Source organism: Condylura cristata, unplaced genomic scaffold, assembly GCF_000260355.1.
Source record: "Condylura cristata isolate star-nosed mole 26May11 unplaced genomic scaffold, ConCri1.0 scaffold00012, whole genome shotgun sequence".
In the NCBI taxonomy this organism is placed as follows: Eukaryota; Metazoa; Chordata; class Mammalia; order Eulipotyphla; family Talpidae; genus Condylura; species Condylura cristata.
Genome location: NW_004567113.1, coordinates 53,366,474 through 53,386,367, shown reverse-complemented (window position 1 = coordinate 53,386,367; position 19,894 = coordinate 53,366,474). Strand labels below are relative to the sequence as shown.

The following is a 19,894-nucleotide window of genomic DNA, read 5'->3' as shown; positions in this document are numbered from 1 at the left end:
GTTGAAGTTTCACTGAGGATTTTCCTGCATTGAAATCAATATACATTTTGTTACAAAAGGAGCTGCATGAAAAATAGTTAACACGGTGACACACACTGGAGCTTTCCGGTCACCACAGGGAAGTCATGTACAGCTAAGGTCAAGGGTCACCCCCGGACAATTCTTACGGAAGTCCGTTCCTAAGGAGGACGGACTCCGACTGAGGAAGGATGAATGTATGTACGTGTGCATGAAAGTATTAGTGAGCAAAGTGTTTCTGGCATGGTCATTTGGTGTTGATTTAACAGTTTCTTAACCAGCTTCTCAAATACTTCAAACACAAGACGTTCTTTGCAGCGCCAGGTCTTGCAGAATGACCTTCCAGGCAAGCGCCAGCACCCGAAGGGCCCCCACTGCGACCACTTACTGCGACAAGGCCCGAGTCTGCTCTGCATTCTTCTTCTAGAAAATGCAAAAATAAAGCCCATTTAGAAAATGATACTGAGAATTTCCTGTATGTCAACAGAAACCCACCAAATACATACTTGCTTTTGGTGGTGCCTCTACGGGGTATTTACGAGGTCTCCCTCTTTTCCTTTTAACGATCACTGGCTGATCTTCCTAAGGGGGTTAAAGGGGGGCAAACAGCCATAAAAAATCATTGGAGCCTCTATTATACAAAGAGTTCATTGCTCAAATGAGATTTAGAGTCCCCTAAGAAGCCTCAAATCCCAGTTTCATCACTTAAGAACATCATGTGACCTCAGGCTGAGCTTGGGGCAGTTCCGTAGCCTGACAAGTAGGGGCTCGGGCCTGGGAGCCGTGCAGTGTAGAGGAAGTCAGACGACAATGAACCACAAGTGCTTACTGGGTGTTAGTTTTTAATTTTATAATAAATACGAGTGTCTGTTTATTTACATTTGGATTTAGTCGAAGTCCCTTGTGACCAAATGTTATTTATTCTTTATTTCAAAAGGCCACTAAATTTGTCTTCTACAGCTATGAGAAAACGAAAAGAACCACTGAGGTGGATGATGTCACGAGCAGCTCTCTTGGCTGTAGTTATCTGCAAGACCGGCTGGTGGCCTGGCGTCCACCTCTGTGATTCAGTGCCCCTCTGGGTCTCTGCAAATTCACAGTGGCCTGAAGTGGTGGGGCTGTGGGCCAGCCTACTCCTGAAGTCCCTGACCTGGCTTCAGGAGCTGGGCCCCATTCCGCACTCATCGCAGGCCTTCTAGATCCCATTCTTGCCCAGAAGCTACAGTCAGCCTGCTTTCCCTCTCTTGCTGGAAATATTGCCAAGCTTGGCTGTACTAAGCTGTCAGAGGAGCACCTGATATAACCCAAGCAACAGCTCCGGGCTCACCCACCTGGCCAGACGTAAGTAGGTCTCATAAAAATGTTTGGGTGAAACCATGATGTTATCAAAATGACACTGATAAATCACACCGTGGGAAATGGTGCTGTGCTGTACCAGAATAGAAGTCCTTGAGAAAAACCAGGTAAGAGCACGACACATTTTGATTTTGGTGCTTAAATAAATCTAAACAGATAAATCCAAAGGCATTCCTCACCTCCTGGGACTTTACGTTGTCATCTTCATTGGGCTCTGTCTTTTCGCCAGTAGCTTCACTGCTGCTAGATTCATCTGCACAGAGGGCAGGGCTCAGTTCACTACGGGGGCCAGGGCCGGCCTCGGGCGCCCTCCGGGCACGGCTGCCGAGGGCACACGCTCGCGTCACAGGCGCCCTCCATCGCCAGGCCTGGGCACCAGCCCACTTGGAGGGGACCGGGACTGGCGTGAAAACGACCAGAGCCATTCAGCACGAGCCCGCTGCCTGCTGAAGGCGTGTGAGCAGCGCGTGTCGTGTCCGGTCAGGCAGCTCCGGCGCCCGGGGCCCAGCCCCCGCCCCAGGGGCGGGAGGCGCAGCTCACCTCTTTCTTCCATGGCTCTGCAGCCTGTGCTGTTTTTCTTAGAACTTGATTTAGATAACTCTTCCAAATCGCCAGGGTTTCCTTCCTGTGGAGAAGATGAACAAGACAAGACGCTTCCTTCTTCAACCCGCTCTTGCCGCCACTCCCTCCCAGTGTCTCCCTTCATCCCTAAAAGAAAGTTATCACAGTAACATGCCCGCTGCTACTGCGTCTACAAAAAGACACCCGTGGGAACGCGTGACACAAGGCTGGGGATAAAGCTACAAGGCCACTGTATTTCCCCTGCAAAGTGGGAATCGCTTTCTTCCTCCCTCATCCTGGAAGTTTGTCTTTTTCAGAGAAACTCCCTAGACAAGAACTGACAGGAACTTAAAACAGATTTTTTGCTGTAGTTGGGCGGTGGCGGGAGGGAGCAGGGAGAGGGATAAAGTGGAAGAAGCTGAGAATTCTGCTCAATGCTCCGACTCTCTCACCCTCACTTGCAAGTTTTGAATATAAAATAGTCGAAATGGTTATTAGAGTCATATAATGTAAACGTACAGAAGCTGAACATAAAATGAAAGGTTTATGATACTGAAAATATCTGTGCATGAACACGATTTTACTTAAATCTAACTTAAAACATTTACTTAAGCAACTTAGATGAAATTGAGGGGAAACAAAGAGCCCAACCTGCTCCTCTCCACATCAGAGCGACCTCGATTCTTGCTCTGGACTGGGTGTGCGCAGTGGGGGGATTAAAAGCCAGTTTCATAACCTTGTGATGAACTGAATTCACAAGGATATAGGTCTTCCTGTCCTAAGCTGTTCAGGCTTTTCTACTACTTTTTATTTATTTTATCAATTACTGGAAACAAAAGGGTGCCTGAATTGATTTTAGTGAGCTGCATCTATTTTTATAAGCTGACTGAGGTACTTATGGAGCAAGACAAGAAAAGACAAATTAGGGAAAGAGGAGGCAAGGCAGTGGGGCTGGTTTGGAATAGGCAGCGAGAAGCTGAGAGTCCGAAATGGAGAACACTGGGAAGAGGGACCTCTGGGAATGGGGACCTCTGGGCCTCGGGGCAAGGACGGAAATCCAGACGGGTGCGCCATGTTCCTGCGTTGGAAGAGGAGTATGAGCACTGGACAAGGCGCAGAGGGCAGCCCTGAGCCCCCCTCAGTGCGGGCGGGAGGGAGCGGGCAAAGGAAAAGCCAAGTGGTAGCACTTCCCAGTGACATCTGTCGCTGCCTTTCAATGTCGGGCAGCAGGACTGTGCAACAGGCTGTGGGAAGAGCACCTACCCGCCTAGCAGCCAAGAAATCAGTCACACAACTGGGCAAAAACTAAGCAACGATTTTATCTCAATTCCGATAATACCGGCGTGCAGGTTAAGATTGCAAAGTGCGGCCCTCCCTGGTGGCGCAGCGGGTTAAAGCGCAGCACTGAGAATCTAAAGCCGCTTCCGCATGAGTTCGATTCCCGCCTGCCCCGGAGGTGACCACATGGCGCGGCAGACCTCTCCTGGCCCGCCCGCTGCTCCCCTCAGCAGTGTACTTCGGCGATCTGCCTGTTCTGTTCCCCACTCTGTCTCTGGTGAAGCCTCTCACCGCCCCTGCACCTCTGGCCTGTACCCCAGTTCTGTATGCACAAATAAATAAATTAAAAAAAAAAAAAAGATTGTAAAGTGCAACATTTATGTTTTTGAGGGAGTCCAAACAAACCTTTTGTTATAATAAAGTGCTTCGTGTTAGAGTTGAGAAAAACTCACGGTGACGTTTTCCCAGTGACGTACAGAGGTTACCCCAAACCTAGGTTAGCCGGCAGAAAAGTACCTTCGCGTCTTGCAGCTCCGTTCCGGAACTCTGCCTCTGTGCTGTTTCTGTTTTGGACTCCAGGGCATCCGCGTTATCATCTGGAAATCGGTTTGGACAGAATCACAAAGGAATAGAAGCACAACGAAATGCAAGTTCTATCCGAGGACAGTTCAAGATCCTTTCTTAGACCTGTGCTACTGGAAGCCGAGTTACTCGAAGGTGCTGGCAAGGCCATGTCCACGGAGCCCTGGACGTGGCCTTGGCCCCGAAAAAGCCAAAGAAATGGATAAATTAAAAAATTCCACAAATGCTCAGCAGATGCCAGCAGCGCAGCAGGCTTACCGGGCTCCAGATCCGGAGCTCCTGAGGCACAGGCCTCGGGCCTCACGACCGCGGGCTGCGTCAGGCTTACGCTGGAAGTGGATCTACACGATCTTCCCTTGTTTATAAAATGCCTAGCCTGCACCTTATTGTGAATGTACAGAGAGTACCGGAGATGGTACCCGGTCAGAGTGAGAACCCAGGACTTAAAGACGCTACGTGCTCCTAACCAAAAAAGGAGAGCATCTGCGGTTCTTTCCCACTCTTGTCTCTGGGCGTTCACTGGATGTGCGCTGTGTGTCAGGCTTTAAAGAACCAAAGCTTCTGCACTGGCCCATGTGGCAGCAGAAGCCAGAGCTGACCACAACTAAAAGGGGACTCTCCTTCCCACCGACCACATCGAGAGCTCCATGCCACACGCTGTTGGCAGCGACTGCCGCAGACAGACAGACAGAGAACGCCTGTCAGTGCAGGATGCTCTCCTGGGGGTGCTGGAACAGGCAGAAAATCACGGGGCTACTGTCCACACCTCGACCAAAGTGCGTCCCTCCCTGGGGACACGTTTAAGGAGCCCTGCAGCAGTGGCTGGGCCCGGAGTCCAGGGACAGGGCTAGGACGTCCACAAGGAGCTACCCGGTCTAGAGCAGGCCCAGGGAATGCCCTGGAGGAGTCACGACAGTCTGGAAATAAACTGGCCTCACGAGGTGTGAAATAAAGTTACCATCTCCTCGAGTAGGCCCTAGTCTCTGGCCCACCACCTGGGATACTACAACAACATGATTTTCAAAGGGGTGTGAGACAGAAGCATGCACGCTGGGAATACCCGGCTCATCTTCCGAAGAGGGGCAAGGCTTCTTTCTCTTCCTCCTGGGCGTGTACTTTTCTTCCGCCTCAACCTGGAAGCAAGAATGTCTACATTAAAGGCAACAGAATTTGGATCCAAATCCCCCGCAAGAGGGCAAACTACACTAGCTTCTTGCTATTCTAGGTTTTTTAAGAATCTAGAATACTTCTTTTGGCATTTTTTGACAAACCCATACAGAATCTTCGATCTGCTTGTCGTTATACTCCATTTCAATGGCGCTAAAGGACTCTAGGAAGAACACTGCTCGCGTGTCTGTCTCTGAATGGCAGCACGTCAGAGAGGGCGCGAGCTGAGTGACCGGCGGGCCTGTGCCCAGCGAGAGAAGGCAGGGGGCACCCGCCCTGCAGGGCAGCGCTCGGCAGAGGCTGCTGGCCCTGCCCCACTACCCGGGCACGTCAAGCGCAGGGGCAGCAGGGTTGTGACCTCTCAACACAGCCCGTGAATTTTCAAGTCCCGCCTTTCTGTGTGCACTGGCAAAAAGCACAATGCACAGAACAGGATGCAGTTGAGTTTCTTAGGAAAACCCACCTCTTTACGATTCACTTCAACGCTACGGTCCCTGACGGCCTCTGTGTGGTCCTTTCTGCCATCGGAGACCTCTGAGTAACAAATACAAAAAGGAAAACCCACCATGTGCACGTCCTTCTTCAAGACAGTTCCAGGGCCGTGTGTGCTGGGGCAGGGAAGGAGGGAGGGACGGGACTCGGTGGCTGGCGGGCCGCCAGGTGGGCCTCGACAGCCCCTCAGACGGAGGCTCCAGGCGGGCGCTGGCCGTTGGGTGTCACAGGCAGCGTCTGACCCACCGGCCACTCGGGGACCGCAAGGAGAACAGGGTGCCGGCTGGGCCTCGGGGCCAGCCAGCCTGACTGAGGATGCCAACTGCGGCCCCACTATGCCAGCTGGGGTCAACCTGGCGCACTCAGCCAAGCCGAGTCCCCTCACGCGGGCAATTCCATTGCGGGTGACAGGGCGCTGGACGTAGTGGAGACAGGCGCGCCGTGGCTGTGAGAAACCGAGTGTCCAACAGGACGTGAACTGCGATAACCTCGGTGGACTCACGCACTGCGGAAGTAAACGATGAGCGAGGGAAAGTAACGAGGCTGCTGCACGTCTGACCAAATCTCAGAACACAATGCGGAAGGCGCCAGGAGGGCCGAGACAGCCCGGCACACGGCGCTCCTGTGGAGTGCACGCGCGGCTGACGTTCCCTGACTGCAGCGGGCGGCACGAGAGACCGCCGGCACGGGCGGGCGCGCAGCAGGCAGTCAGCAAGCGGCGACCGCAAATCACACTGAAATTACGACTAGGAAACTCATGAACTCACCTTCTTTGTTAGAAGCTTTGCTATCACTCTCTGCACTTGATCTTGAGCCTGAAATTTCAACCTATACATACAAAAGAAGAGGGTGTTTGTGGAAAATTTCACAAAAATCTTAAAAGTGGAAAAAGGCAAAGAAGGTGAGTTAGGTACTGAGCCGCTCGAGAGAATGGTGGAACTGGGGTACGCGTGCCTCTGCATTTCACTCAGGCTAGTGAAAGGCAGCGCTCTGTGGGCTTCTGTTTTGCAAGTTATCAGGACACTGTCTCTTCTCCCGGTCTTTAATGTTATGGCGAGAGTAAGAAATAAGCGCGAAAATTTTCTGAGTTGTGAGTTCCTTTCCTACCCGGACACGTTCCATTTTTACATAAAAATGCTAATGGAGTCCATTATTCTGATGTAAGATTTCCTGTGACAAATCTTGTCCGCTGTCCCTTGTTTTTTATTTCCTTATTTTTAACATTTTTTTTTTTAATTTCTGCATACAAGAGCTGGGGGTATAGACCAGGGGTGTGGGGGTCGGTGTGAGCAGATCCACCAGAGAGAGAGTGGGGAGCAGAAACGACAGAGTAAAGAAGTCCACTGCTGAGGGGAGCAGTGGGGAGACAGGAGAGGCCTGCTGCGCCATGGGGTCCCTCCCTGGCTGGGAAGTGAACACGTGCTGCAGAGGCTGCAGACAGCTTCCTCGTGCCGCCACCAGGGAGAGAGGGTGTGTTTTGGACAGAGGGTGAGTCTCAGCCGGGCGTGTCGGCAGGGCCGGCGCTGGGACGGAGCAAGGCAGCCACCCGCGCGTCGGGCTCTGCAGGCCTCAGTCACACGGAGCAGCGGTGACTTCTTAGGGGTACCACGCCATGTGGGGCGCTTCTCCACTGTCTCCCTCAGCAGGCATGTCTGAGCCTCTAGCTACAGGAAGGGCTACTGCAAGGAGATGAGAGAGACTCTGGTGCTGGGGTGTCTGAGAGCAGACAAGAATCGCTGGGGTCTTCTAGGAGCCCTGGAAAGGTGGTGGCCCGTTATTTGTGAGCATCCCATAAAGGCTTATACTCTCAGGGTATCAGACCCTTTATGCAGAAGGAACAAAGGTTTCTCTCTTGGAGAGAAGGAGTTATGAGAACCACAGAAGGGGTAAATAGGCATTCAGGGTGATTATAGTTTCGTATCTGCAGAAAAGCTTCCTGAAAACAATGTGAACTTTTACTCACACGGAATTCAATCACTGAAGACACCACCACCCCACCAGCAACCCATAATCGTAACTATGAATCCAAGGTGCCAAGTTTGCATTTCCCCGGCATGTCCTACGCCTCTGGGCCTGCCGCCGCCGACTTCCTTAGCTGTCTCAGGACCTTGGCCTGGAGCAAGAGGCAGCGCTGCTGCGCGCGGGGTGACTGCTTCCCGGGAAAAAGTGCTGAATTTCCTGACATAAGTGGAGTCAGGTGAATGCACCTATGTGAACTTGCGAGGCACGCTACAAACGCCTCCTGCCCACGGAAGTGTGGGCAGCCCTCTCCATTGGGGGCGCCTCCCATTCCCCTCACACACCCCAACAAACGCGCGGCCAGATCCCAACGGCCCGAAGCACGCCCGTGACTTACGTCCAGTGAGTCATCCCCCGACGGAGACGCTCTCGGCAGGTCAGCTGTTCGGAGACAAAACGGGGAACAAGGAGTATGACCCTGACCGCAGAGCAGCGGGGTGGTGAGGTAGCACCGTGTGGCCAGTGGCCTGGCAGCTTCGGTGATTTTCAAAATTCTGACCCCTTATTTTTTAACTACTTAATGCCTGCTGCTTCGCAGAACGGACCGTGCCTCCCTCAGCCCCGATGCGACTCTGCCGGTGACCTCCGCTCAGCAACAAGGCGGCGGGTGTGGCTGGGTGACGCTCCGTGCCACCGGCTCGTTAGAAAGCAAAGCCACCGAGTGAAACGTCGGACTGTCCCGCCAACAGCGAAGTCCATTTACGTTCCTTGGAGACCCGAAGGGCAAGGCCTACTGTTTGTACTCGACAGTGACAGAACTCACATTGTTCTTTTAAACAACTTCCCTTTGCGTAAGTAGATCTCTTCGTGAACTGTACCTAAACTCAGGGACCTGAGACGTAGCTGAGGGAAGCGAGGACTTCAGAACCCAAAGATGCTAGCTTCTGCCAGTTAACCAACGGGACGCTAATGCCTTGTGCTGTAACGTGCATGCACGATATCAACAGACGCATCTGTCCGAGTTTTGGACAGTTTTTCACAAGTCGGCACAAACAGCTCCAGGCCTTGGCTCTCGCCGGTCCGCCTGCTGCGAGGCTCTTGGCTCAGACACAGGGTGGCGCCCTTCCGATGGTCGTGCCCGGGAAGGTCTTGTCCCGAGTGGCCAGAGTCCAGGGTGGGGATCTACACGTTCCACTCCAGAGTCCCGGTGGCCCCCCCACTGCCTCTCTGCCTCTCTACGCACTGGCACCACGAGCCTCCAGCATCTGGCTCCAAAGTAGGGGGGATGAAGAGTGCTTATCAAACCCCAAAACAGACCTGCTCTGACCACCCAGCCCATTTCAGGGAACTACTTGGGTACCAGTTACCGGCACATGGAAATTCATTCAAACTACTTGCAACAGTGCAAACTGTTGAGGCCCAGCATGTGGGAAAGTGTGTACAGGTCACTTTCAGTCCCACAACATGAGGTCTGTCTGTGCACACCCAAGGACGCCTCATAACGTGGCGCCAAGAAAGAGTGACACGTAAGCCGGGAGGACGGGCCACTGAGCTGGGCGTGTCTGCTAGCTTACTTTCTCTAAGCAAAGGAGAGAGGCTGGGTCGGCGTAGCTGCGGCCTTCCCAAGGTCTGAGCCAGCATGCTGTCCCCAGACACGAGCACCTCGTTACCCACAGCAACGCTCTCATCTGCGCCCCGCGCCCGCGCACACCGGGCAGGTGGGACCAGCGTTGGAGCGCCACCTTCCCGAGCCTGGGACACAGCTGCCAGCGCTCTGCGAGCCCCTCCTGGGGCCAGACCGTGCTCCAGGCCCAGTCCAGGCCCAGGGGCCCAGTTCTGCCACAAGGGCACGACAGTCACTGAGTCAAGCGGCACCTCACGCCATCTGGCCAGAGCAGTGAGTTTAGGGGGCCGGAGGGCAAAGCTAAATCCTAGCTAGTGTCAGGCCTGCAGCCAGGAGTGACAGGAGAAAGTGAGTTTCTCAGACAGAGGTGGTGAATGAGAAAGCAGCTGCTTCTGGGGAGGGCGGAGGCTCAGGAATGCAAGAAATTGGGCCTTGCAAGATGTGTCTTTGGAGACAGCGCCTCACACGCGCTTCGCCTTTACGTTTCAGTTCCGCAGGTGTTGCGGATTGGACATTCACGCCCCCCTTGGTGCACTGACACCCTACCCCAGCCCGACTGCCTGGAGCGGGACCTCTGGAAGGGGTCAGACTGGATGAGGCCCAGAGGCGGCAGCTCCTGTGGCTGGCGTTCTGACAGGAGAGACGTGGGCACAGCACACGGAGGAAGGCCGGGGCCATCGCCCGGAGACTGACCTGGCCAGCAGTCTGAACACACGTCCATCTTCCTCAGCCATGAGAAATGAGCGTTTGTTAAGCCAGCAGGAGGGTTTCTGTCACCTGTGACCCAAACTACCCTGACTCCTCCATTTGGCTCATCTGGGCACTTCCACATTACCAACAGTCACATACTCTAAACTCCCTATTACTTTCTCCTAGTTAATATGACCAAGTATTTGGATTTTTGGTAATTCTCCGTTGCCACAGTTTCCACTTCCACTTCCTTAACACGGTGGTTCTCAAAGTATGGCCAAGGACTCCCACAACCTCCCGCAGGGGCCGGCCTTACTGCCCTACTAACTCAAAGAGACGTTCAGCTTTAAGTTAGGAGTGACCGAGGCACTTCCCACAATGATCCGGCGTGTCTACTTAGCTGCGTAAGTGCAATATATTCCAACCGAGACAACAACAGCAACGAGCTGAACAGACACAGGCGAGAGAAACCAGCCATTTTCTATTAAGCTAGACTTAAATTTGCAAAAATGTACATCAGTCACTTTTCTTACTGTATCTTGTTGTTCTGGAAAATCTAGTTTTTTTTCCCCCATAAAAATTATTTATGTTGGTGTAGAATTTGTTAACTATACTAAGATAACACATTTTAAAACCTTCTCAGTTTTTTTGTCTTATTGGATAAATGTCAACAGGCTTATAATCTGATGACAAAATCCCTTGTAATTTTTAACTGTGCAAGTGGCCCTGAGACCAGAGGGCTCGAGCGCTGTCGTGTGGACGCTGCCGTGCGGCCCCAGAAACTGCACAGAGCAGGATGGTGCAGTCAGCTGCTCAGCAGGGAAGCGGCCCAGAAGCTGGGGGAGAGCTGAGTAGGGTGAGGAGCAGGGGCGAGTGGCCGCTGACTCGCCTTTGCCGAGAGGCACAGCCCCTTGCCCTGGCTCGCCCTGGGGAGGGCGAGAGCTGCCTCCACAGCAGCCTCCTCCTGGCAGTTACATGGCGCTGTCAGACTTAAGGTATTATGTTAAGTAGAATTCATACCTCGTGGGAAATGGTGTATGCGGAAACACTGAAGAAACTGAACTCATTTAGAGAAGTGAGTGGCGAGTCCACAGAACACGCCTGTGTTTGCTGGGGGCCGGCTGGGGGTGTCAGTGAGGGGCGCTTACCTCCTCCACGCGGCGGGCGCCCGGCCGGGTTTCCTGGGGGGGCGGGGGTTGCACGACTTTGCTCTTTTCCTGATGACACAAGCATCTGGAAAATCCAAAGTGCCGTGAAATGTAAGTCAGCAAGAATGCAGGACGAACCCCAAGTCAAGACACACAAATTCGCTGCACCTTGTGAGGACGTTAGTCTACTCTAAATAAAGTCTGCACAATTTAAAAGGGAAAATACGTCTTTCTTTACAGCCGAAACGTATGAGAGAGCAATGTAACCTCGTCTCACCCTGTGAGGGCGCTGACCGCTTTTAGGCAGAATGCAGCTTACAGCCCCACACGTGGCCCTTCCTAACCGCAGGCCAACTCCCCAGTCAGCCCGGACCATGGCAGCGCCTGGGCTCAGCACCGGCCTTCCCGCGAGCCAGAATGCGCTTCTCTGCCTGGGAGAAAAGCTTTTCTTTCTCCCTGAGCACATTTCTACTCAGTCGTGAAACTGCTCTAAGGTCTTGTCAGCCCTGCCGCCTGCCACCCCTACTCCCCACCAGGCGGCCACGCCTTCTCTGCCCGTGGCTGTAGGGTCACATGTGCCGCTCCGTGCCATGAGCTCAGGCTGGAACGCGGGCAGGGAGACTCACTTGAGTGTACCAGACAGTGAGACGCCCTACGTTTAGTTTTCAGAGGTCATCTGGGCTGAGCAAGTCAAGGGGGTGGCTACAGAAGCAGCGGGGGAGACCCTGGTGATGTCTACAGACGCAGCAGAGATGGGGTCAGGCCAGCTGCTCGGGGACACTACGACTTGGCGGTGGATTAAGCGCGGGTGACAGGGAGAAGCTGAGGGTGACCCCCGGTTTGTGGTTTGAGAAAACGGAACTGGTAAGTGGAATTTCCGGAGACGACCGAGGCGCCTAGCTTCCTCCCCACAGGGCCGGGAGAGACAGCCCCGCAGCGCCCTGCCCAGCGCCAGCTCCGCCGGGACGTGCTGCTACAGCTCTCCCACACGCACAGCTCAGGAGGAGCCACCAGCCATACCTCAGTCTTCCAGTCAGGGTCTGGTTCCAGTCCTCCCGGAACATTCAACGCAGACTCTTCGTTGCCTAAGGAGATGGAAGCCACCGAAAGGTGACACACGTTGTCACCCAGCACCACACCCCCTTCCTCCCTGGCTTTATTCCGCCACTAGTAGGAAACGATAAAATGGAGGCGGGGCCCTTGCCTCGCTTTTTTGGCGCCTCATAGGTGGCTGTTTCTTGCTGTTAATACGGTTGCCCAGAAAGAATGACCAAGTATTAGTTGTGTGTGTGGGCACATGTTATTTATTTCTAAGGATTTTTGCTAGTGATCTGCATCAACACTGTCCCCACGAGACACTGCGGCAGTCTCAGCAAAGGCAAACTGCGAACAGCCTCACTCTACCTGCTCTGCCCTGACACAGCAAAACAGCAACAGAACCGAACAGAAGAAACATGAAATAGCCAAAAAGAAAAGGGAATTTTCTCCAGGGGAGACTCATTTCTGTCCATCTGGACCTCTTGCCATCTGTCACGTGTGGCTTCGCCTACCTCTCCCCCTTCCCCCCTCCCCACACACACCTCTGAGGAAAAGCCCTCCCCTCTCCGTGAGGCTGCAGGTTTTTTTCTCGGTAAAAGCCCTTCCATTTTTGCTCCTTCACAGGAAATCCAGGGGGCAGAGGTAGCAGACCGCAGCAACGCTGAATCACAGCATCTGCCAGAGCACTCACCTACCCCCGGTCAAACTCAAGGGAACTGTCTAGCTTTCCTCAACCCTGGAACATTCTGTTTGCTAAGTCCCTACAACACCAGAACCAACAAGCTGGCTGATACCAAGGCCTGTCCCTGGGGACACTCGGACACTACACCTTACAGCCAGGTCGGCGCCGAGCCCTCGTGTTCTCCGGCAGGCACCGCGAGTCGCCACTGTCACTGCTCACTCTGCCCGGCAGCCCAGGCCCCCGCCGCCCACGGGGCACCTCCTGCGGTGGGCCGGCCCCCGCCTGCTCACGCTCCCAGACCTCGTCGCTATGGCTACACCTCTGCACCACCGTGGCTGGGCACAGTGGGCCCAGCGCCCAGCGTCCGAGGGGGACGGCGTGCTGAGACGGCTCGAAGCGTGCACCTGAAGACGGCCGACCCTTGCTAACATGATGGGCTCTCTCTGGAATCTGTTGGGGAGAGCGTGTTTCTTTTCTCTTTCAAAAAAATTCTAAAGCACAAAGAGTAGTAAAAACGCTTTCTGATGAGAAGAGGCCCCTGCACGGACCTGTCACGTCTGTGAAGGCAGACGAGGGTGCTGACGGTGTCTGGCTGCTGTCAGCCTCACTCCACGCAAGGCTGAGGCGTGGCAGTCACTTTTCTAAGAGGCACCCAAGGACCGTGCTTGTTACCTAAACCTCTGTTTCCTCACTTGTAAAAGGAGGGTGACAAGACCCCACTTTTCATGGTGCTGTAAAGCAACTCTCATTCTGACCACCAAGCGCCCGGAGGACAGGTAACTGCAGCCCACGGCAGGAGACCGTGACTTCCTGCCCTCAGTGCTGCCTGTCTTCACCGCCAAGCACGCGGCAGTGCCTGTCCCCCTCACGACCTGCCGGCGGGCTCATCACAGGTGCTCTAGTCACGGGAAAGCAGCTATTCCCACTTGGTCTCACCTGTGCCACACACACGTTCTTCAGAAGAAATGCGGGTCCCGAGGCCGCCTTCCTTCGGGGATGGTGGTGTGGCGCCGCCTCCGGTGGTCTCCGAGCAGGCAGGAGCAGGCTGCCCGCAGCCACGGTCGCCCGTTACAGCCCGGTCCTGCCCACGGCTGGGCGCCGGCAGAGCTACGCCGCAGGCAGCTGGAGGGGCCACGGTGTGGGCAGGAGCAGTTTCAGCTTTTTGGTGGCCACATTCGGACGCGGTGGTGTCCAGGCTGCCCTGGGAGCCCCGCGGGTCGGGGGGAGGCGAGGACCGCCTCTCGGAGCCTCCCAAACACGGGGAGCCGACACCTTTCTTAGCACCAGGACTCGCTGCTGTCTCACAGCCGGCACTGACGCAGGGGCCTTCGTCCCCGGGCACCTGCTCGGGCCCGCGGGGCCCCGGGGGCGAGCTGCCACTGCTCCTCAAACCTGCGGAGGGCCCATCCCCCACCGTCTCTGCCTCCGGGTCCGCGTTTGCTCTGTGAGCTGTGTGCGTGGACACAGGCTTCTCTTCCGCACTGACGAGGCACAACGCACTCTTGCTGCGAGCCACTGTGCTCTGCTCTTCTCTCTCGAGCGCGAGCCCCACACTCGGCTGGCCGCCTGCCGTAGGGAGCTCACCCACCGAGACGCTGTCCTGCCCTTCCTCGGTGCTCACGGTCCCCATGGGGCCCACTGCTTGTCCTCCTGTCCACGGGCCAGGCTGCTGGCAGCTGTCCTCAGTGATGAGGCTGGGCGTTGGGATGTCACACTTGTGCAGCGCAGCGGAGGCCACAATCATCCCTTCCGGCTTGTTCGCGGTCAGCTGGCTTTCTCCATGCGTGTCCAGGCCGGTGGTGATCAGCACACACTCGACTGTGCTGGTGGAGATGAGGGCGGTGTCACTCGAGTCCTCCACCCTCGCAGCGCTGGGCTGCTCCTGGTCCAGCGGGCCATGTCCCAGCATGACGGCCTCGCAGCCTTCAGAGGTGCTGGTGGAGATCATGGCCGCGTCGCCCAGCTCTTCCGCGGCGGTGGCCGAGGGACGGCCCGTCCCCTGGGGGAGGGCGCTGGACACCGGGCCCTCACAGTCTTCCACCGAGCTGGTGGAGATGATGGCACTCCCGTCTTTCTCTTCCGCGGCGGTGACGGAGCGCTCCTCGGCGGCACCGGAGATGGAGGCCTCGCATTCCTCCGCGATGCTGGTGGAAATGAGCGCGCACTCGTCCTTCTCCTCCTTGCTGGTCGAGGCGAGAGGACGTCCGACTTCTGCGGGGGCGCTGGGCATCGGCACCTCGAAGTCCTCGGTGCTCACCAGGCGTGGGCCTTGGGCTCTTTCTTCAGTGGTGGCGCCAGCGGGCTGACTTTCAGGAAACTTGGAGTTGGCGCTGGAAATGGGCACTTCGCACTCCTCCCCCAGGCTGGTGGAGATCATGGCGCACTCGTCCTTGTCTTCGTTTCCCGGAGCGGCCGGCTGGCTCTCGTCACGGGAGGCTGCACTGGGCATGGGGGCCTCAAATTCTTCCCTGCGGACCCTGGCGCCATCCATGGCGCCCTCCGCTCCCAGGGCACTGGAGTGCCCTCCTTCCACGTCCATTCTCTTGCCTGCCTGAGCGGCACCGCCGCCTGCTCTGCTGGTGGAGATCTCACCTTTGCCTCGGCTCCTGCCCCCGGCTGCCCCGGCCTGGTGGGCGACGCTGTCACTGGCGGTGGTGGCCAGCATGCCATCACATTCTTCATTTTCCACAGAGGTGATGGTGCCTTCATCTTCCTTTGTGCTCGTGGATGTGTGATGAATGCCACCTGCCGGGGCTGCGCCACACACGCGCACCTCATAACTGCCCCCAACCAGGTCGGCGGAAAGGGGGGCCCCTTCCACAGCCGGCTGACTGTCGCGCTGACCGGCCGCCGCCGCGCTGGTCATGGGCCCCTCACAGCCTCCGGGGCCGCGCGTGGCCGGCCCCGCCCCCGGCGCAGCACTGGTCACGCTGCTCTCCACGATCCCTTTGGCGCTGGAGCCGATCTCTGGGGCTTTGGTCCCCTTCGCGCCTTCACCACTCACGCTGTCGACGTCACTCTCACTGGCGTCTGTGACGGCCCCTCCCGCCTCAGCCCCACGGCCCGCGGCCGTCCGCGCGGGCGGGTCCCCCTCTCCGGCACTCGGGCTCATCACCGCCCCTTCGCCTTCCTCTTCCAGGCCGGTGCAGGTGGCGGCGGGCCCGACCTCGTTGCCCCTGCCGGTGCTGGTCACCACGCCCTCCCCTTCGTCGTCCTCCTCTTTGGCGCCGGTGCTGGTGACCACGCCCTCGTCGTCCCCGGGCCCCGCGGCCACCAGCCTCGCGTCCGAGGCTTCCGTGGCGACCGTGCTGTCCATCGCGCTCTCTGCGTTTTCTTCGGACTCAGAGCTCAGAGCGAAGCCGTCGCCGCTCTCTTCGGAGCCCGTGCAGCTGGCAGGGCCCTCGCCGTCCTCCTCCGTGATCCCCGTGCTGGTGACGGCACTTTCCCCCTCCGCGCCGTCGTTGGCGGAGCCGTCTCCCTCCTGGGGGGCGCTCGTGCCCGGGGGAGCGGCCTTGTCCGCCCCGCCACAGGCGGCCCCCGAGACCAGGCGCTCCTCGGGCGGCCCGGCGCCGGCCACGGCGCACACGGCGAAGCCGCCGCCTCTCCCTCCAGCCCCCGTACAGGTCACGGTCCCCTCCGGCTCCTTCTTGGGGCCCATCCTCAGGGCACTTGTCTGGAACCCATCGCCCTCCTCACTGCTCAGAGACCCTGCTCTTATGTCGGTCCCTGCGCTGGTCACGGCGCCGTCACTCTCCACCTCGCTGACGAAAGCCACAGCGCCTCCCGCCATTTCCGAGTCCCTGCGGGAGGAGCCGGCGCTGGTGACCGCGTCGTCCTTGTCCTCTGTCGCCGCGCTGCCGGTGTTGTCTGCCCCCGGGGCGGCGCCGGCTGGCTCGGCGGCGGGGGCGCTCTGCCCAGACTCAGCCAGGGCGGCCTCTCTGCTCTCGCCTTCCTTGGTGCTCGTGAGGACGGTCTCACTCTCGGCAAGCCCCTCCGTGACAACTCCCCCACCTTCTTCGGCCGCGGCGAGAACAGTGCGGCCGCTGGCCTCTGCCCCTGCGCCGCGGGGCGCGGTTCCGGAGGCCGCCGTCACGCCCTCGTCTGCCTCGATGCTGGTGCAGGGCACGGCCAGCTGCCCGGCTCCCGCCTCTGCGGAAGTGGTGGTGGCCGCCCCCGCCTTGACTGTGCCGAAGGTCACGCCTTTGCCCTTCCCTTCGGAGCTGGTGGGGACAGGTGTCCTGGCCGCGGCCCTCTCAGCCGCGCCCGCCCTCTGGGGCGAGAGAGACGAGGCAGAGGCGCCGCCAGCACTGGTGTCCACCTCGCTGTTTTCAGTCCTTCGCTCAGCCCCCACCGCTGCGCCCGCTGTCCCGCCTGGGCCTCCGCAGCGCTTCTGCTGGGCAGCTGCAGCGTCCTCCCCGGTGCGCACACCCGCCACGGGTCCAGCAGCCGAGCCGGCCTTCCTGTCACTCACACCCGCAGCGCCCACTGCCTGCTTCGAGCTGGGCCCTTTACTTACGGCCCTTTCTGTCTTGGCTGTGTCCACCAAGTCACCTTCTCTGTCCAAGTTCTTGCTTTCCACGCTCCTGTCCGCTGAGTCCCTGTCAAGAGGTGCGTTTGATTTTCTCTGTTTACTGGGCAGTGAGGTAGCCTGGTGCCCTCTGCCACCCGCGCCGGCCTCAGTCTGCGTGTCTGCTGTGGAAACCGCGCCGCCCTCTCTGCTGTCCCTTGCCCTAAAGGCGGTCAAAGCCTGGTTAGGGACGTCAGAGTCACGCCGAGGCGAGGCGCTGCCTGCACCCCCTTCTGAAGCCAGCCCTTCGTCAGCCTGCGCCACATCTGGCTCCTGGGACTGAGCCTGTGGTGCAGCAGTCACGGCGCCGAGGGACGGGGGCGGGTCTGGCTGTGCCGGATGCCCGGGAGCCGTGTCTGCTGGAGAGGCGTGCTCTGCAGGGGGCCTGCTCGTGGCCCTCAGGCTCCTCTGCGCCCTCTCACTTTCCGACAGGGCACGGGGTAACCAGCGGGCACCGGCATCAGGGTCCACGTTCCCTTCCTGAGCTCCTTGCTCGGCAGGCTCTTTCTCCCCAGGGTTCAACCTGGACACGGCACCCTGGACGTGCCCCTTCTTGACCAGGGTGCTTCTGTGGTCTGTGTGTTTGTCAGAATTACTAACAGCGCCTGCTCCACGCCCTGCCTTGCAGGTGGGAGCTCCTGACTTTGAATCGACCGCGGAAGCTCTCAATTCGTCCTTCACAGCCGCGGCAGATCTTTGCTTGGTAACGTTTTCCGGGTCGACACCTGGCTGCGCACCGGCGCTGCCGCCCTCCTGGGGTGCCGGCGCATCGCAGACACGCTCCACGGCCGGCTCCGCGTCCACCTCCATGGGCTCCTGCTCAGTGGCCAGTGTGGAGTCGCCACTTTTTCTGGGTCTAGGGAGGGAGGAAGTACTGGGGGTGGCCAAGGCACCGGCTGCGAGTTTCTCTTCTCCTTTGCTCACTTCTTGCGACACGCTCCCTCTTCGGTTCTCCCACAGCCTCCTACTTAATTTCTTGTCTGCGCCTGAACCGGTGCCTCTGGCCTTTTCATGGTTACTGTCGACTTCTTTACCATCCTTGTCATCAGATCGGTTTTCTTCCTTCTTCTTCGGGTCTTTGCTGCTGTGCTTGAAGGTTCTGCTTTTGTGTCCATCTGCTAACTTTCTCTCCAGTCTGGAAGAGCCGGAGTCTTTATCACCCTTGTACTTGTCCTTTGCTGCGGGGGCCTTGGCCCGGTGACCAGACTCCTTGTGGGCGCCGTGGGCCCCAGCGATGGCGCTCTCCACCCCGGGCTCACCGCCGGCCCCACTGGTCTCCTCAGAGGGCCTGTCCTCAGCTTTAGGCCTTCTCTGTCTATCCGGGTCACCTTCCTCTGTGGGCTTCTCTCTGTCTGGTTTTGAAGCGGCTGCCTGTTTCGGGACACTTTCTTGTAACTCTGTTTCAGCTACTTTCAACTGCTTGCCTTGACTTTTGGATTTTGACTTTAACGAAAGCTTCTCTTCGAGCAAGCTCTTTGTTCTCCTCTTCTCCTTGTGAGCTGCCTCTTCTGGTTTTGAATTCCCATCCAGATTAGTGGAGTCCGCATCACACCTATCCTCTGAGTAACTCTCGCTTCTTCTCTGTGAGGGGACGCCATGCTGCCGGGAGCTCAGGGAGTCCCTCTGTAGTCTGGAATCACTGGATCGCCTCGACTTGTGCTCTGCCTTAGCTCTGTCGGCTGACAGGTGTCTCTCTTTTTTACTGTTTTCTTTGCGAACGTTCTCATCTGTTTTGATAATGTATTCGGAAACGGGCTTTCCATCTTTGCCCAAAACGGACAGCTTCCTTTCATTGCGGTGTTTACTTTTTCGCTCTGGTTTGTCATCTGCAGACGGCATGGTTGGCTGCCGCGGCTTCTGAACACATTCATCCGCTTTCAGGGCTTTATCAGAAGACTGAGGCTCGGCCTCATCGCTTGTTTTATGTGTACCGTCACCTTTGGATTTGTGTTTCATAGGCAAAGGTTTGTCTTCTAACAAAAGCTTCTCTTTTTCCAGCCTTTCCTTGGCGCACTTCGCCTCTCTCTTCGGCAGGTTTTTCGAATGCGCTGTTTCTGAGTCGTCCTTCTTCAGGTGCTTTTCTGTTTTCAAGGCCCCCTTCTGCTTCTGGGGCTCCTCTGTGCCTGCATCGGAGCGTTCTGCCTGCCTTTTCAAAACATCCTTCGCGTCGGTCTCCTCCTGCGCCCCTTCCACCGCAACGGGGGTGGAAGTCCTCCTTTTGTGTTCTCTTTCCATTCTGGGCTCGTTTTTGTTTTCCTCGGCTGAATGCAAAGACTCCGAGAGCCTCCGAGCAGGTTTACCTGCTTCACTTTTTGCATGAACATGCTTCGAATCCTTTGAAGAAGACACCTTTTCCTTTTCACAATGCTGTAAGAAAATATGAGAAACAGTAAAATCAGTTGTATATTCAAATGTAACATTTGGGGGCATTTAAATGCTGAACGCCGCACATATTACACCTCCCTTAGTTTTGCCAGAGGCCTGAGGTAGGTATTATTCATGTTAGGCACCAGGAAACTGCGGCTCAGCATTTTCTACAGCTGACACCCCGGCGATGAGTTTGAGTCTGGTGCTCTCTCCACCACATCACAGAATGTCAATGGAGAACCGCAATTTCTCCTGAGATTTGCCCCTGCACTTAGGAGGCAAATCACGAATGCCCACTAATGCCTGGTCAACAACAAACGTGACTGGAATGGAGAAGAGCCCAGCAGTCTGTTGAGTCCCAAAAT

The 19,894-nt window shown here is 56.9% G+C and overlaps 1 protein-coding gene across 1 annotated transcript in view; it reads right to left on the bottom strand.

Annotated features, from left to right (window-relative positions):
- The window catches only part of BOD1L1 (biorientation of chromosomes in cell division 1-like 1), a 40,144-nt gene that overhangs the window by 5,725 nt on the left and 14,525 nt on the right, over positions 1-19,894 (bottom strand). Inside the window, exons 10-21 of the mRNA XM_012724040.1 lie at positions 13,532-19,529; positions 11,896-11,960; positions 10,876-10,960; positions 7,811-7,854; positions 6,222-6,282; positions 5,426-5,496; positions 4,856-4,928; positions 3,730-3,809; positions 1,915-1,999; positions 1,554-1,627; positions 525-600; positions 407-441 (exon numbers count right to left, since the gene is read on the bottom strand). Coding sequence (XP_012579494.1) covers positions 407-441; positions 525-600; positions 1,554-1,627; positions 1,915-1,999; positions 3,730-3,809; positions 4,856-4,928; positions 5,426-5,496; positions 6,222-6,282; positions 7,811-7,854; positions 10,876-10,960; positions 11,896-11,960; positions 13,532-19,529 — 6,747 coding nt within the window. The remainder of the gene's footprint in view (positions 1-406; positions 442-524; positions 601-1,553; positions 1,628-1,914; positions 2,000-3,729; positions 3,810-4,855; positions 4,929-5,425; positions 5,497-6,221; positions 6,283-7,810; positions 7,855-10,875; positions 10,961-11,895; positions 11,961-13,531; positions 19,530-19,894) is intronic.